Source organism: Garra rufa, chromosome 15, assembly GCF_049309525.1.
Source record: "Garra rufa chromosome 15, GarRuf1.0, whole genome shotgun sequence".
In the NCBI taxonomy this organism is placed as follows: Eukaryota; Metazoa; Chordata; class Actinopteri; order Cypriniformes; family Cyprinidae; genus Garra; species Garra rufa.
Genome location: NC_133375.1, coordinates 29,933,958 through 29,951,324, shown reverse-complemented (window position 1 = coordinate 29,951,324; position 17,367 = coordinate 29,933,958). Strand labels below are relative to the sequence as shown.

The 17,367-nt window shown below is 39.9% G+C and overlaps 1 protein-coding gene across 1 annotated transcript; it reads left to right on the top strand.

Annotated features, from left to right (window-relative positions):
• Positions 1–1,439: 1,439 nt before the first annotated feature.
• On the top strand, positions 1,440–12,507 carry erich3 (glutamate-rich 3). The gene is made up of 12 exons (XM_073819532.1): positions 1,440–1,459; positions 2,739–2,832; positions 3,506–3,631; positions 4,049–4,120; positions 4,217–4,345; positions 8,433–8,600; positions 8,714–8,911; positions 9,008–9,185; positions 9,418–9,604; positions 11,136–11,347; positions 11,561–11,734; positions 11,824–12,507. The coding sequence occupies exons 1-12, from the start codon at positions 1,440–1,442 to the stop codon at positions 12,210–12,212; spliced, it is 1,947 nt and encodes a 648-aa protein (XP_073675633.1). The 3' UTR covers positions 12,213–12,507.
• Positions 12,508–17,367: the final 4,860 nt, after the last annotated feature.

Here is a 17,367-nt window from a genome sequence, read left to right as displayed (position 1 = left end):
TCACTCTTGGGTATAATTTTGTCATCAAAATATGGTTAAGTAGTTACACACAGACACACGCACACAAAAAACATTCCTGTATGCATTTCACGTAATATGAATTGGACGTAGACGTTTTGAGTGTAAGGCCATGCGATATACAGGCTATACACACATTAACATGGAGTGAAAATTATTGCTTTGATGATATTAAAAATAATAGTCTACAGAAATAGGCTAGCAAGGATTTTGAATACACAGAGGGAGCTTTTGTCCGTTTACAAACTGAAATGGAACATAACGCAAAGGCCTCGAGTCGAGGTCGAATCGTCCTCAAGCGCAACAATAGCGCCAGAGTTGACGCAAGGACCATATAGAAAACGAAAATAAAAACAATTCAGACAGAACGCATAATTTTTAGCATATGTGCAGTTGTAATAGCTTAACAGAGAAAATATTATAATTTCGTTATCCTACAATTTTAGTCCAGACTGAGAAAATAGAAAAATTATTTTCAATGACATCCTACTGAAAAAACAACAAAACAATAGAAACCATCACATCTGTGATGGTTTTACTGGTTATAATGGGAATTGTACTGGTTTTAATGGAAACTCTAATGGTGCCTATGGTCTCTACTGGTGATTGGTCGCCTTCACACTACAGGAAATCATTTTTAATGGTGTTAATGGTTAAAAGTTGATGGTTTGTAGTGTTTTTATTTGTAGTGGAAACCATTAGAATTTCTGTGATGTTTTCCATTGTTTTTTTCAGCAGAGCAGTAACCAAAGTTGATTAATTTCTACTTAATATTTTATCGTTAATTTTAATCCTTACTTAGGCTGTTTGCTTTATTTTTCGATTCCTTCAACAAATTAACATGTTTATGTTACCAAGAATTAAATCCCAAAATGTTGCGTTGAAAAATTCATGGGCGGACAATCCCCAGTGAAAACAGTAGGGGGCGTTAATGTACAGCTTTAAGACTGATTGTCCTGACCTACAATAATCTTTACGAAATAAACCGAATTCATGTTTGGGCCTAATGAATATTCAAAACCATAACATATGACAAAAGTGATATATTAGGCAATACATGGCATCATGATTTTTTTCCATTATTAATAATTCCCATTTTAATCTAATAAGCCCTGTATTATCATTCTTTTATCACGGATATGTACAAATTTGACTATAAGACGTACTAATATGAATTTAAGTATTATAATACAGCTTTAAAATAAAGCACAAAGAATGCGGAGTCTTAAGGGCATCGTCACGTGATGCACCATGGTAACGCTGGCTGTCATCAGTTCCGCGCGGCGCGAGGAAAGGTGTTGAGTATTCAGAGCCGGGCAGACAGATGCACACATAGTTTTAATGTCCTCTGGATTAAAGAAAGCTTTCGTATTATTGCCTGATTGCTTGATTCATATCAAAGATCACTGCGCACCGACAAAATGAGTCATCTGAACCCAGGGTGAGTAACTAAGCTAGACCAAGTTGCAGTGTTGACTGAAATGTAGTATAAAATGCTCACTAACTACTGTCCTGTCTTAGACTGCTAGCTGCATTACCAAGAAATATGCATAATAATTATTATTTTTCAGCTTTATTTTTATGTCATGACACTAAGTGACCAAAACCTGTTGTTACTGTGGAGATAAAACAACACAAAGACTCCTTAATGGACAGGCTATATTGTTCAGGCATGCCTTTACTTGTTTAACATACTTCAAATCGCTAGTTGTCATATTAAATATGTCTAACTGATAAATAAGACAAAAATGAATGTGCAATTCCATGTTTAGATTGTCTAAAACAGATATGTTTTATTTCTGAACAATTTTAGAGAGAGACATTCATTCAAAGGGGGGCCATGGGTTAAGTGTGCTATCCATCCACACTCAATTCCAATAGAAACCAGACACCGGTAATGGTATCTACTTGGCCTGAGGATTGGTGTACAGGTTGTGTTGTCTTCTTTACAAACGCTGAGGGAAATCAAATCTGTATCGGAAAAAGCCAGGCAGACAAACAGTCGAGCATTTCCAAGACTACACTTGACACAGATGTAGAGTGTTCACCTCAAGCTGAAATCCTTAGCACTGGTGGCCTCGAGGATCACTGAATCATTCTATCAGTCTGGTTGGGCCTGTCTTTATATTACAAGTCCATCATGCCTGGGATGAGATATATGAATGTTTTTAAAGTGATAGTTCACCCAAAAATGATAATTCTGTCATTAATTATTCACCCTCATGTCGTTCCAAACCCCTAAGACCTTTGTTCATCTTTGGAACACAAATTAAGATATTTTTGATCAAATCCGAGAGCTTTCTGATCCTGCATAGACAGCAATGCAACTGACATGTTCAAGGCCTTGAAAGGTATTAAAGACATTGTTAAAATAGTCCATGTGACATCAGTGGTTTAAGTGTAGTTTTATCAAGCTATGAGAATACATTTGGTGTGCAACGAAAACAAAAATAATGACTTCATGCAACAATTTCTTCTCTTTAGTGTCAGTCTTAGACGTGTGTTCACAAAGAGTACCACACATGCACATTTTGCTGCTGATGCATGGATTCCATTAAAAATATCTGATTTCATCCAAAATATCTTAATAGGTGTTCTAAAGATGAACAACGGGTTTGGAACAACATGATTTATGTTTTTTTTTTTTATTCAAATTGTGTAACATATTGACATTATCAAAACTCAAGAATACAGTTCTGATATTATTTTTGTCCATGTAGTCTTATTTCAGCTTACAACAGCTTAACTGACAAACATCTGACTGGATACTTCAACAATGCAAGAATACGAAGACATCTTCAGAAAGTTGGGCTGGTATGTGCACATTCGTGACCCTGGACAACAAAACCTGTCATAAGGGACAATTTTTTGAAATTGAGATTTATATATCATCTGAAAGCTGAATAAATAAGCTTTCCATTGATGTATTTGTTAGGATAGGACAATATTTGACCAAGATACAACTTTTTGAAAATCTGAGGGTGCCAAAAATATTGAGAAAATCACCTTTAAAGTTGTCCACTTGAAGTTCTTAGCAATGCATATTACTAATTAAGTTTTGATATTTTTAAATTTACAAAACATCTTCATGGAACACAGTCTTTACTTAATATCCTAATAATTTTTGGCATAAAAGAAAAATCGATAATTTTGACCCATACAATGTATTTTTGGCTATTGCTACAAATATACCCATTCTACTTAAGACTGGTTTTGTGGTCCAGGGTCACATTTAAGATCAATCTAGAAAATGATGTTGTGCATACTCACTGGTATTAACCTAGAGTTTAGATCATTCCTAGAAGTTTCAATATTTGCAAACTAACATACGTTGATCTCTGTAAATGTTATGTCATACGTTATAGAACGTAATTAGTATTCTCATAATGATCGCTTTAAATAACCAGTTAAAAGATGAAAGGAAAGGCACTTTATTTTATACAAGATCAGATGCATCAGTCATTAAATGCAGGTGCATGTGCTTCAGATCACTCGGAGCGGCCGGATTGTTCCCGATAAGGAGTACAAGCACAAGCTGATCCAGCGAGCGCATCAGAGACATGTGAGGGAGTGTCTAGCTCAGGCCATTTTTCACAAGGTGCTAGACATGGAGGTGAGAGCATTATACAGTCCACAGGTGCTGTTATCCTAGACCATTGTGTACTGTCAAAAAGATATTCTTGCATTATCTGATTTTTACACTTTACAATTTAAAAAAGCAGTATTTATGTTAAATGAATCTCAATTAGTAATTGATTAATAACAATGTGCAGTTAAATGCTAAAACTGTTTGAACTACAAACTAGTGTGTTCATAATTAAGACGATAGATTAAAATAATATGGTAAAACACACCAATTTGCAATATCAAGACGCAAAATTAGCTGTTTTGTACAGGTAAAAAAGAGCTGGACGTGGATGAGACTGTAAGCCAGACCTTTAAAATTTACAAATGGCCGGCCCCACTCTAATGGGAAAAATAAGGCAGATATATATATTTTTAAGATATTTCACGTTTCCTGTTTATTCAGCGCCTCCATCAAACCGAGATCAAGAGAAAACTCGAGGAATTTGCACGGAGGGAACGAATCCACAAAATGAAGGTTTGTCATATTTACAGAACTTCTTTCAGACTCAAACTGGCCTTGGAGACATGATAAAGTAAATTTTGTGATTCTATTTTTCACATTTTATGTTAGGCTGAGCGCACCAAGAGATGTGAGGATGAACCAATGCTAATGCTGTCACCTCGGCCACCCACAAGGCCAAAGATCTCACACGCACAGCATTCTGGGCCGGAGGGCGAGCATTCTGAGTCAACAGAATCTGTGAGTGGCCTATTTGAGTGTACTCCCTACAATTAGTAGGTACCACCTCCATAATAAAATGTGACCCTGAACCCCAAAACCAGTCATAAGGGTAAATTTTTTTGAAATAGAGATTTATACAACACCTGAAAGCTGAATAAATAAGATTTCCATTGATGTTTGGTTTGCTAGGATAGGACAGTATTTGGCCGATATACTACTATTTGAAAATCTGAAATCCGAGGGTGCAAAATATTGAGAAAGTTGCCTTTAAAGTTGTCCAAATGAAGTTCTTAGCAATGCATATTACTAATCAAAAAATAAGTTTTGATATATTTATGGTAGAAAATTTACAAAATATCTTCATGGAACATGATCTTTACTTGATATCCAAATGATTTTTGGCATAAAAGAAAAATCTATCATTTTGACCCATTGTCATAGTCATGTCATGTATTTGGTTTCTCCCATTGTGTCCCCCTGCTAATCTGTCTGCATTGGTTTTGCCCTCATCACCGTTATCTGTGTCACCTGTCTGTCATTATGAGTTATGCCTTATAAGCATGTCTTTGAGTTCCTCACTTTGTCGGTCGTTGCTCATGTTTTACGTTTGGTGTGTGGAAGTTATTCGTGTTCCTGATCTGTCAGTTCCTTGGATTATATTAAAAGACTTTGTAATTGTTATATCGTGTCTCGTCTCATCCAGCACCGCACCGTAACAGTAAACGACCGACCTAAAACAGTTTTTCACGGCGTTTTCCCCTGCTTTTTTTTCCGTTTTTTCTCAGTGTTTATTTTGTTTATCATGGATAACCCCGCCGTCCTCATCATTCTCCTGGAGCAGGGGGAGCGCTCTCTCGAGGATCACACAAGAGACTTTGTGCGACTCGTCCCATACACGCACTACCCGGACAGCTGCCTGTGCACATTCTATCGCAAAGGACTCAACAACTCCACCAAAGCGCGGCTGTCCGGGGAGGGTCCTCGAGAGAGCATCGCCGAGTACATCAAGTGGGTGCTGGTGTCCAGCAGAACTTCGTCGACCGCGGAGAATGACACCAGCCCCACTTCAGACCCAGAGCCCAGCCAAACATCACCCCGACATGCGGAGTGTGAGCCCGATTTCACCGCGGAGGAACCTGAGCCGCGAGCGACAGAGTCAGAGTCCTGCACGTCGGATCAGGTGCGTGAGCCGGCATCTACATCCGCGACGGTGGATAGCAACGTGGAGCAAGGGAGGGCAATGGAGAGCCCTGCCCACTGCAACACCGCTGAGGGTGAGCTGGAAGACAACTCTGGGGATCTGATTGATTTTTTTTCGGATATTATGGACAATAACTCTGGTGATTTAATTGACTTAAATACAGAAATACCTCCCTGTCACGTCCAACCTGTCTGTCAGAAATTCCCACCCACCCCCCCTCTTCTGTTCATGTCTCCGTCCATCTGGCCACCGCTGTCCCCTGTCAGCCCCTCTGCTCACCCTCAGCCCACCATCAGTGCAGTGGGCTCACCGCAGGGCTGCCAGTCAACATCGGTGTCATGGCTGGAGGATCCCTCAGCTCCGCCTCCAGCCTCAGAGCCCAGATCTCCACCGTGGCCCTCCGACCCTGCGGCTCCACCACGGCTCTCAATGCCCTCATCTCCACCGTCGCCCGTCAGTCCACCAGCTCCACCGGGCTCCATCGTCTCTCCGGCTCCGCCCTGGTCAGTCGTCGTCCCTCCGTCACCTCAGGACTCTGCTCCTCCGGCTGTGCCTCGTCGCGCCGTCCCACCGGCTCCTTCGGACTCCTCCCTCCCTTCGGCACAGCCTCCATCCTCTGTCGCTCCGGCTCCGCCGCGGACTTCCGGAACTCCGCCTCGGTCGTCAGAGCCTCCAGTTCCGCCTTGGCCCTCCGGATCCGCGGTGTCGCCCCGGATCTTCGGCTCTCCATCTCCGCCTCGGGCTCCTCTGCCAGCTGCTCCGCCTCTGTCAGTCGGCCCCCTGGAGTCGGCGGTCCTTCCTCCACCATGGCTCCTCCCTCCGTCGGCTCCACCGTGGGTCGTCATCATGGCTGTGGTCTGGGTCTGTCTCTCCTGCTCCGGGTCCCTCCTGTCTGTTTCCTGGCTCCTCCCACCGTCGTCGCCCCCCTGGACTGTCTTGTCTAACCCTTGGACTCTTGTTTTGGTCCCCCTCCCGGGGTTGCGTCCTCCACCTAAGCCTCCATGGACTCTGTTTTTCTGTTTTGCCGCCCCTCTAGTCTGTTTTGTTTTTTGTTTCTGTTTTGTACGGCGCGAGGACGCGCCTATGCGGAGGGGGGCGTAATGTCATAGTCATGTCATGTATTTGGTTTCTCCCATTGTCTCCCCCTGCTAATCTGTCTGCATTGGTTTTGCCCTCATCACCGTTATCTGTGTCACCTGTCTGTCATTATGAGTTATGCCTTATAAGCATGTCTTTGAGTTCCTCACTTTGTCGGTCGTTGCTCATGTTTTACGTTTGGTGTGTGGAAGTTATTCGTGTTCCTGATCTGTCAGTTCCTTGGATTATATTAAAAGACTTTGTAATTGTTATATCGTGTCTCGTCTCATCCAGCACCGCACCGTAACACCCATACAATGTATTTTTGGCTATTGCTACAAAGATACCAGTGATACTTAAGACTTGGTTTTGTGGTCCAGAGTCGCAAATGCGCTTCAATGCTGTATTATGTGACTGTTTTCCTAGTGATGTGCTGTCAAATTTTTTTTTTTGCCACTTATGCAAAAAAAAAATCAGCTTATGTTTATTTGTCTTAATGGTTGCTGAATTGCAGATTCAGATGAGTGTTTGCTCATCAGGCTCTGATGTTTAACAGAAGGTGATATGAAGTGTTGTGCTTGTTCCAATCATGGATGTTTGCCTGTTGACGTTTTAGGTGCCTGGAGAGTTACTGCTCCAGCAAATTGATGACACATGAGCTTTATTGTTTGCTCTGGTTTCTCTAGATACGTTTTTGTAAACCCACATGTTAAGCTCTTAGTTTAACTAGTTTAAAATCTCCTTAAAAATTGAAGTCATTTTGACTTTTGACTTTAATGTTTTATAACTAATGCAATTAGAATTATTACATTCATTGATTGATTAGCAGTTTATTTCAACAATACTTTTATTTACCTGAAGTTTGTATTTATTGCACAACAAATTACAATATAGTAAAGGTTAGTTTATATATATATAACTCCTTTTCTATAATGCACAAGTCTTACATTAGTAGGACGTCTTAAAGGATTAGTTCACTTCCAGAATTAAAATTTCCTGATATTTCCCCACCCCCATGTCTTTTTTCTTCAGTCGTAAAGAAGGTTTTTGAGGAAAACATTTCAGGATTTTTTTCCATACAGTGGACTTCAATGCTGGCCGACGGGTTGAAGGTCCAAATTGCAGTTTCAGTGCAGCATCAAAGGGCTCTACACAATCAAGGTTGAGGAATAAGGGTCTTATCTAGCAAAACGATCTGTCATTTTCTAAGAAAAATACAAATTTATATACTTTTTAACCACAAATGCTTATCCTGCACTAGCTCAAAGTACTGACCCAGTGTTTACAAAGTGAACGTGCAAAAAAAAAAGTCAAAAGCCCTTTACAAAAAAAAAAAAAAAGGTTAAACAACGATGTTGGACGTTGGAGGAGAAAATAATTTTTCACCCTACCCTACTTTTAAGTACAAAGACAAAGAATTAACCATGCATGACTTTTCCAAAATGAGAGCTAGTGCAAAATGAGAATTTGTGGTTAAAAAGTATATAAATGTTTAATTTTTTAGGAAAATGACGATCATTTCTTTAGATAAGACCCTTATTCCTCAGCTGAAATCATGAGAAAAAACTTTGAAGCTGCATTGAAACTGCAATTTGAACCTTCAACCCATTGGCCATCATTGAAGTCCATTATATGAAGAAAATTCCTTTAATGTTTTCCTCAAAACCTTAATTTCTTTGAGACTGAAGAAATAAAGACATGAACATCTTGGATGACAAGGGGGTGAATAAATTATCAGGATATTTTCATTCTGGCAGTAAACCTCTTCTTTAAGCATGCATATTCAGTATATTTAAAATTTGGTGAGTTATTGTCTTATTCCTGTAGCAGAGTTCCTCTAGGCCAAACACGGCTCCAGGAAAGATGCAGAGGCCTGTTCGACTCAAGCCTCTGAACAGCAACAGTGCCACAGCCTCTCTAAAGAGAACCTCCCCTCGACACAAACCACGGGACCGGGACTCCTCCAATGACACCGATCCACCCCTCAGTTATACGGTGAGACCGTCCTGAGGTCCTAATACTAACCCTTTATCATGCATAAATTATTACTAATTTGCACACTTCTTTGCTGAAGTATTAAAAATCTGCGTTTTTGTGTTGTTTTATAGCTGGACAAAGACGCCATGAAACATCTGACCACAACAGACTTCTCTAGCAATGTCTCGCCCTACCGTCTTCCTGTCATTAACAACTATGTGACCCCTGTGCCACCCCTCACAAAAAAGAAAGAGAGAGGACCGAGAGCGAACGGCACACTCAGGGGGCGAAAGTTAAGACCCACTACGGCCCCAACAGCTGCTACAGAGGTCAGTATGTTTAGGTTATTTACTGGGTATTCAGGTATGTGAAGGTTGACATAGCCATATATTCTATTATATGCTATGCAATTCCTCCATCTGCAGCCGTCTTCTCTACAAAGGACATCAGCCCAGAGTAAAGTGTTAGTAAGCATGGTGTACTTTGGAAAGAGTGTTCACCTGTCCCATGATCTGATGGACCTCAGAGATGAGGTGAAGGTCTTCCAGCAGCATTGTGGAGGAGAGAACCTCTGTGTCTACAAAGGGAAGCTAAGAGAGGGAGGTCAGTGTAGGTCTCTGTACACCTGTGCTTTGTATTTATATCTTAAGAACACCATAAATTGAGTTACACTATTGATCTGGGAGCTTTTTGATAATAAGTGGTTCCGACTTGGCAGTGTTGAATATATTAGAATATATTATGCAAATATTATGTGATTCTCCTCTTTGATTATAAGACACACTCATCAAAAGGAAAACGAAAATGAATTTTCTTTGCTTACCCTCACTTGTAGAAGTGTTCCAGTTTGTCTCAAGACGTCACCAAGGATTTCCATTCAGTCTTACGTTCTTTCTGAATGGTCTGCAAGTGGATCGGCTCAGCTCCTGCTGTGAGTTCAAACACAGGAAAGGCACTCGACTCGGGGGAAGACATGGACACTTCGGATTTTGCGGCGTGGAGGGAGCGTCTCCATGCTACAAGTAATGAAAATTAATTTCAATATATACAAATTTCCATATATTTTTGTGCTTATTTTTAAAATCAAGAACAAATATTTATATATATTTATATTTGACATCAAACGTTTACATAAACCTTGCAGAATCTGCAAAATGTTAATTATTTTACCAAAATAAGAGGGATCATCAAAAATGCATGTTATTTTTATTTAGTACTACCTGAATAGGATATTTCACATGTTTACACAGGATAAAATAATAGTTGAATTTATAAAAATTACACCGTTCAAAAGTTTACATACACTTGATTCTTAATGCTGTGTTGTTACCTTAATAATCTTCAGAAAAATCTTTCAGAGATAAAGACCCCCACCTCTTGTGGTAGTTACAGAGCGGTTCTCTCCTTAATGTTGATTTTAAAATTAAAAGTCTTATCTTGTCGTCTTCAGTTGGTACTACCATCTTTAATTTGTCTAGATCAGACGGGTTTTACACCAGGAAGACATTCATTCTTTAACATTAAGATGCTTCTTAATATTCTTTTCTCCCCTCTATCTGACTCACCGGAAATAATTCTGTCTTTAGATGCCGAGAAGGCATTTGACAGGGTTGAATGGGTTTATTTATTTTTTATTTTAGAGAAATTTGAGTTTGACTCTAACTTTATTTCTTGGATTCAGCTTCTTTACTCATCACCGGTTGCTTCAGTACTTACTAATGGCTTGCATTCACTTCTTTTTTCTCTTTAGCGTGGGACACTCTTCTTTACTTTTTAATCTTGCTATAGAACCCTATTTGACTTCGTAGCCATACAAGTTCTGAGGGAATATCTCGTTATGGTTAAGTTCATAAATTATTATGAAATTATTTTGCCTAAATATCATATTTTTTTAATTAGTACTGCCCTTCAGAAGCTACAGAAGATACTTACCTGTCTCCCAAAAAATAAATGTTTCTTGATCTTCAAATTCCAAGAGTTTCCACCCCTCGGCTCTTAATGCATTGTGCTTACTTCTGAAGCATCAGTGAGCATTTGAACCTTCTGTAATAGTTGCATATGAGTCTCTCAATTGTCCTCAGTGTGAAAAGATGGATCTCAAAATCATACAGTCATTGCTGGAAAGGGTTCAAATACACAAAAATGCTGAAAAACCAAGGAATTTGTGGGACCTAAAGGATTTTTCTAAAGAACAGCGGGCAGTTTAACTGTTCAGGACACACTAGGGACTCATAAACAACTATCACTAAACAACTTTTGAACAGGGTCATTTTATATTCAATTATTATTTTCTTTTGTGCTAAATGTCTTTTATGTGAAATATCTTATTTAGGTCAGTACTAAATAAAAAATAACATGCATTTTGTATGATGATTTCTCATATTTTTGTAAAATAGTTAACATTTTGCAGATTCTGCAAGATGCATGTACAGTAAACTTTTGACCTCAACTGTATACACACGGTAGCATTATATCGACCACCACATTATTTATCATTATTGGCTTTGGCCATTGAAAAAAACCCACACTGGTGTGTATGATGTAATTCTTCAGGTGCATTATTGCCATGGGCTTGGATAAAAAACCCACCCCTCCTCAAAAAAGAGCGAAAGAGGAGCTGCCAACCTCTAAATCCCCCGATGTTAACGATGCCAAAGATGTAGACGAAGATATAGAAACACAGTCTAATGCAGAGCCTGACACACCTCGGGAAATGGAGACAGAACCTAATGGAGAAACAACAAGACAGAAAAAGACCAAAGACGGTACATATTTTCTTGATTTCAAAAACAGTCTTTAAAGGGTTAGTTCACCCAAAAATGAAAATTCTGTCATTAATTACTCACCCTCATGTCATTCCAAACCTGTAAGACCTCCGTTCATCTTCAGAACACAAGTTAAAATATTTTTGATGAAATAAACTCACGAGATCACGAGAGCTTTCTGACCCTCCACATTTATGCTATGCTAACATATAGAATATGAGGAAGACTTTGAGGCAGATGATGAAGGGCCAGTTGAAGATGGTGATGAAGTAGAGGAAAATCCATCTTCTCCTACCACTGGGGGAGAAAAGGAAACTAAGGCCAGGGATGAAAATGACATAAATGAAGAGAAATACAACTCAGACAGTGATGACGCCAATATGTCTAGTAAGTATTACTTTATGGTCACACTTTCAGCAACATGTCAATATTCTTAAACACCTAAAACTCACAAATTATTCATCTTCTTTCTTCAGAGGTCAAAAGGTCATCATCGGTCTCATCTGGTCGAACTTCCAACTTGTCCAGCAGTGACAATGACAACAGTGAAAGAGAAATTGTGGAGGACACCAAAGAAATCACTACTGCTGATGTTCCAGAGGAAGTTCTCACCACAGCTGAGACCAAACCGGAGGAGACAGAGGCCACAGAGTCCAGCGGTATTACATTGCCTCAAGCTGCAGCGGACGACTCTGGGACACAGGATAGTCCAGGGGATGGCATGGAGAAGAGCGACCTGGAAATGTCAGAAGACACAGAAAAGAAAGAGGGAACTGAAGGTGAGCAATCTGGGGAGGATGCCAAACCTGAAGATAAGCTACAAGAAAATGAGCCGGAGAGAGGTAAGTGCCTGCATGAAAACTAGTGCTGTGTTCCTGTCATGTTTAGACCTTTTGTGTTTTTTCATGGCTTTAACAACATCAGAACTGGAGTGTCTGTTTTGTGGCTATTCACAAATAAACTAGGTTTGATTGCTGCAAGATAAACAGAGTGTTTAGTTACCTCACACAGCATTTTTAACTAAAGCTGAAGTGTCATTTGTTTGATGTTAAAATACTTTCTCCTATCCTAGCTTAAATAGTGTCACATTTCAGCTTTAACTAATTAGCATCTTCTATTACGTTGATATTATCTGAAATACTTTACTTACCTAAACCTGAGAAGGCGATACATTTTTTTTTTTACAAGTACATGACCTTGCTAATTACTCGAGTTCTGATTGTGTTAAAAGCATAACATATGTTAAACTCTTCTTTGTGTAATTTTCAAGGCCACTTAGAGCTCAGTTTGTCTCTACGTGGTCTTGCAAACATCATTGTATTGACTGGTTTGTCATTAAATATGCTTTTGAAAGCGTTATTTGTGTTTCCATAAGCATACTGCTCTGTATAAACTCTATCATGACTTTCACAATTCATCAAGAATGTTTAGACTTATTTTTGAGCGACTTATATTTCAAACTATGACAAGTGCACTGCAAAACAATCTATAAAATGTAGTATGCATTATGTGTTGGCTGGATTTGCCGATTTAATTGCTGGGAAATACAGAGCAGTGTTTCTATTTGTGATTTTGTTTTGAGTTCTGATTTCAATGTGTTTGAATCAATGTGCATATAAACATTTTTGATTTGTTTGTTACACATGATTAAATACACTGCTTGGCTTAATTGGTTGTTGTAAAATCCATGTGTATTCTCATCAGAGACCGTTATGGATCCTTTTTGGACATCTGTCCTGTGTGAAAGCATTTAAGTGGTTGTTTGCTGCATGCTGTGTTCCAAATCAAAGTGTTTGCTGTGCTTGTGGTAAAATTTTTGTATAAAATATTAAAATCATCCCACTAATTATGTGACTGTTTTTCATTTAGTTAATTCACTTTCAAATTAACATTAACGTGTTATGGATGTCATATGTCTGTCTCATTCCTCGTGACTGTAAACAGCTAAGTCAATGCAGGAGAAGTTGGCTGAGGCCATTTTAAAGGAATCTCAATGTAGTTCAGAGCCAGAGTTTAGTGATACAAGCACAGAGGAAGATGAAAGGGCCTCAGTGAAGACCCAACAAGATGGCCAAGGTAAAGTAGTAGTTGTCTTCTAATTGAGCAATCTACAGGTCATATAAAGCTCAATGACAAATGACTTTTCTTTGAGTTATTTCCATAATAGCACTAGTGAAGTTACAATTTTTTACACAAATTAGTTTCTGCAGTGCTCAGACAAAAAACATTGACAGTTTTGTGTTTGTAAAAGTTGTATACATCTGAAATGGTTTAATAATACTGTAAATGCTCACTTTTACAGGAGCTGAAATCACTTTGCCACAAGAATCGAACACACAGGATGATATTCCAGACGAAAGTGAAGCTTACACACAAGAGGCACAGGAACCTAATTTCCACATAGAAGAAGAAATGCAAGAAATAGATGAGACTCAGGAAGAAGCAGAACATTTAGACATAGAGGAAAAGCAGATAGAAGAACAAAGTGACAGGACAAATGAGGTTGAATACCCAGATAAAACAGAGGAAGTAAAAACTGAAACTGAGAAGGCACAGGAGAAAGTTATGGATGTGGACAATACAAATGAGGTTAATACAGAGTCTAAAGAAGACAAAGAATCATTGGTACAAGAACCAGAGATACATGCTGAAACGCTGGACACTGGAAATACAGAAACTGAGGTTCCAGAGATGGAGAGAGAGGGTTCGGCATCTCAGACAGAGAATGATACAGAAACAGGTGCAGGTGACACTGAGAGGCAGCGAGACACTGATGACGCAGATCAGAACATAGAGAGGAGGAGCGATGGACAGACAGACAGAGATGAAAGAAAAGACCTAGCAGATGAGGCTGGGGATGTTAGGTCAACTGGGGACACGGTACAGGAGACAGATGGCAAGGTGGATGATGGGGGCTCTGCTGGGATGGTGGAAGATGGAGAAAAATCTCATGAGGATAAGGCAGAAGAGGAAGCTACAGAAAAGCTAGAGGTTGATGACAGAAATGGAAATCTGGGAACAGTGGAGGCAGAGAAACCTGGGGATGTAGAGACCCAAGATGGTGAGAAGGAAAACGAGGGTGGCCATGATTTAAATGCAGAAGATAGTAAAGAAAAAGTTGAAGATCATGTGAATGAAGAACATAAAAAAGGTGAAGCTGAAGAACTGTCTAGTGAGGCTGGGAATAGACTAAATGAACCAGAGGGTGGTCAAGATGTGAAGACACAGGGTATTGAAAAAGAGGAGGATAGTCTGAATGATAAACAGAACGGAACAGAAGATGGAGAACAGGTTAGAAACAAACTTAGTGTTGAGGCAGAGGAAGAAGGGCAAGAGAAACCAAACGGTGCAGATGAAGTAAAAGACGAAACAATGGAAGATGGGGCTCAGAAAGAGAAGGAAGAAGAAGCAGAGGTGGAGGACAAGAAGATAGATGAGATGGCAGAGGAAACAGATGGAAATTTGGTAGAGATTAAGTTAGAAACAGGTAAGAAGTTGGTAGAAGAGCCAGAGAAAGAGGTGACAGACATGAACAAAATTAGTGAGAATACATTAGAGGCAGGGGATGGAGAAGAGGCCCAAAAACTAGAAGTCAACTCTGAGGACCAAAATCGGGAATCTGTTTCACAGGAAGAACAAAATGAAATAGGTTCAAGGGGGGTGCCCAATGACAGCACAGAGGCTGGTACCAAGGAAGAAGTGGATGAACCTGCTGGGGTGAATAATGACCTGCTGGATAGTAACATAGATGCTGAAAATGGAGAGAGACAAGATGTCAGTCTTGAGGAGGCTGAGAAAGTAGAAGAACATCTCCAAGAGGAAATGCAAGGCAAATCAGAGGGTGAGATAGATGGTGATAGGACTCAAGATGGTGTAGATGATAACGAAAAGCCAGAAACTAATAAAGAAGAAGAAAAAGACGACAATGTCCAAGAGATTGAAAACAAATCAGATGCTGAACATGTTCCCTCGGAAAGAGAGTCTCAGTTGGACGATGAACACGAGGACAAGGCTAGTGACAATCAAAAAGCAGACAAAGAGGATGATAAAGAAGAGGCTGATAAAGAATCGGAAGCATCTGCAACAACATTCATAGAAAACGTAACCTCTCAGATAACCCAGGAGATGGTCAATAAGGATACAGAAAATGACATTGTCTCGGCAGAAGAACCAAATGAGTCAGACCTGAAAGGTACTGACAATGAACTGAGAAGTAGAGATGGTGATCCACTGGAACCTCTGGAGAACAAAGTGAATTCTGTAAATAATGATGGCAGCTCATCTGTTTCCCATTCACTGAAATCCCAGCCTGTGGAGAAAGTCAAAAAAGGCCTCAAAGGTCCAGTTCTGAGCATTGATTCAGAAGATCTGGCCATTCATTCAGCAGCTTTAACTAAAGCAGTTGGGGTGGATCTAGTAAGCAACTGGATTAACATACACCAAGAATCAAGGTATTTTCAAACATTCATCGAGCCCCTTGACGAGGAGGGTCCCATCTCGGAAGAAAACGAAGAGGGGGTAAATGGTGAAGTATTAAATACAACAGATACACCAACAACCACTGATATTGAGGGCCTTGATGAAACATTCAGAAGTAGAGATGAAACTGCAAGTCCTGTAATGAAAAATCTTAATGGGAACACAGAGTCTGTCGTTGAAAGCTTGAAATCAGAGGCTAAACTTGAGACCATAGAAGCAGATGCTCATAGTAATCACTCTAAAGACAGCATACATACCTCAACCAAAGATGAAAGAGTCCAAGAGGCTGGAGATACTAGAGGTTCTCTAGTCACTTCTTGGTCAAGACGGAGTAATGATGAACAAACCAATCAAAAAGACACTGCTGGACAGGAAACTTCAATGTCAGATGATGTCATAAACCTAACATCTGAAGACATTCAAGAGAGAGCACTGTCTGAAACTGAACATCAGGATGTAACTACAAATGTGGACCTGAATGCAAAAGAGTCAAAAAGAAGTAATCAACAAAACATGACTGATGAAACCACACATTTATCCCAAACAGAGGAAGCAAGTAACAAAGAGACCCTGGAGAGTTCAGAACACAATTTGCAACTTGAACCTCTATTTCAAACGGAGTGTATCGAGCCTCAGAGTCCGACAATCACAGTAATTACAGACCTCACAGTCATCAATAAATCGGATAACGGGAGCCAAGATGATACCGCAAGTGTAGACTTCCATTCCAGACAGTCGGATGGCGGCAAGAACGTGGACGGAAACAGGAGAACCAAAGTAATTGATGGTCATTTCAAACAGACACTCGGCAGCAGAGACACTTTAAGCACTTTCTCATTGGAGGACTCAAGGTTTTTTGGGCCTGCAGGATATCCGAGATTAACGACTGCTCACACAGAGAACAGTTATTAGTGGCGATAGTAAATCCTTCAGCTAACCCAGGGGTGTCCAATCTTTCTCCTGTCCTGCAGAGTTTAGGTCCAACCCCAATTAAACTTATCTGAACAAGTTGGGATTACTAGAACTTCCAGACAAGTGTGTTGGGGCAAACTCTGAACTAAACAAGATTGGACACCCCTGCCTCAACCCATATTAATGGGTTTAAAATAAAGGCACATGCTTTTCCTTATCAGAGACCCATAGTGAGTCCTGTGTGCTTGGTAGGGAAGCTATCAACAGCCCACTGAAAATAGACACCGTAGGACTCACACAGCACAAATAATTTAATTATTCATGATGCAGAGCCCTCCAGTTGGTCAGGCTGCACTAGACACTTCAGAACTTAACTAAGAGAATTTAGTTAAGAACTTTCCTCTGTGTTCTTAGTTAGTATCCAGAACACTTTAATGTGCAGATGCACAGTGTGATGTGAATGACATGAACACCTTGCTGATTTTTGGCAATGGTCTAATGGTGTTCTTATGATTTTACACTGGATTAGTGCACATACATTGCTATAATACCTGCTTCGTTTCTTGTCATAATCATGCTGATCATGGGAGTTAAAACCTAACTTGAGATGTTTCGATCCCACAAGCAAG

What these genes read in the sequence shown, in the direction of transcription:
- erich3 (XM_073819532.1), top strand. Translation starts at nt 1,440, where the DNA reads ATGAGTCATCTGAACCCAGG. An exon ending in ATCCACCCCTCAGTTATACG is followed by an intron (nt 8,601 to 8,713) that starts GTGAGACCGTCC and finishes GTTGTTTTATAG; the next exon opens with CTGGACAAAGACGCCATGAA. An exon ending in CCCCAACAGCTGCTACAGAG is followed by an intron (nt 8,912 to 9,007) that starts GTCAGTATGTTT and finishes CTCCATCTGCAG; the next exon opens with CCGTCTTCTCTACAAAGGAC.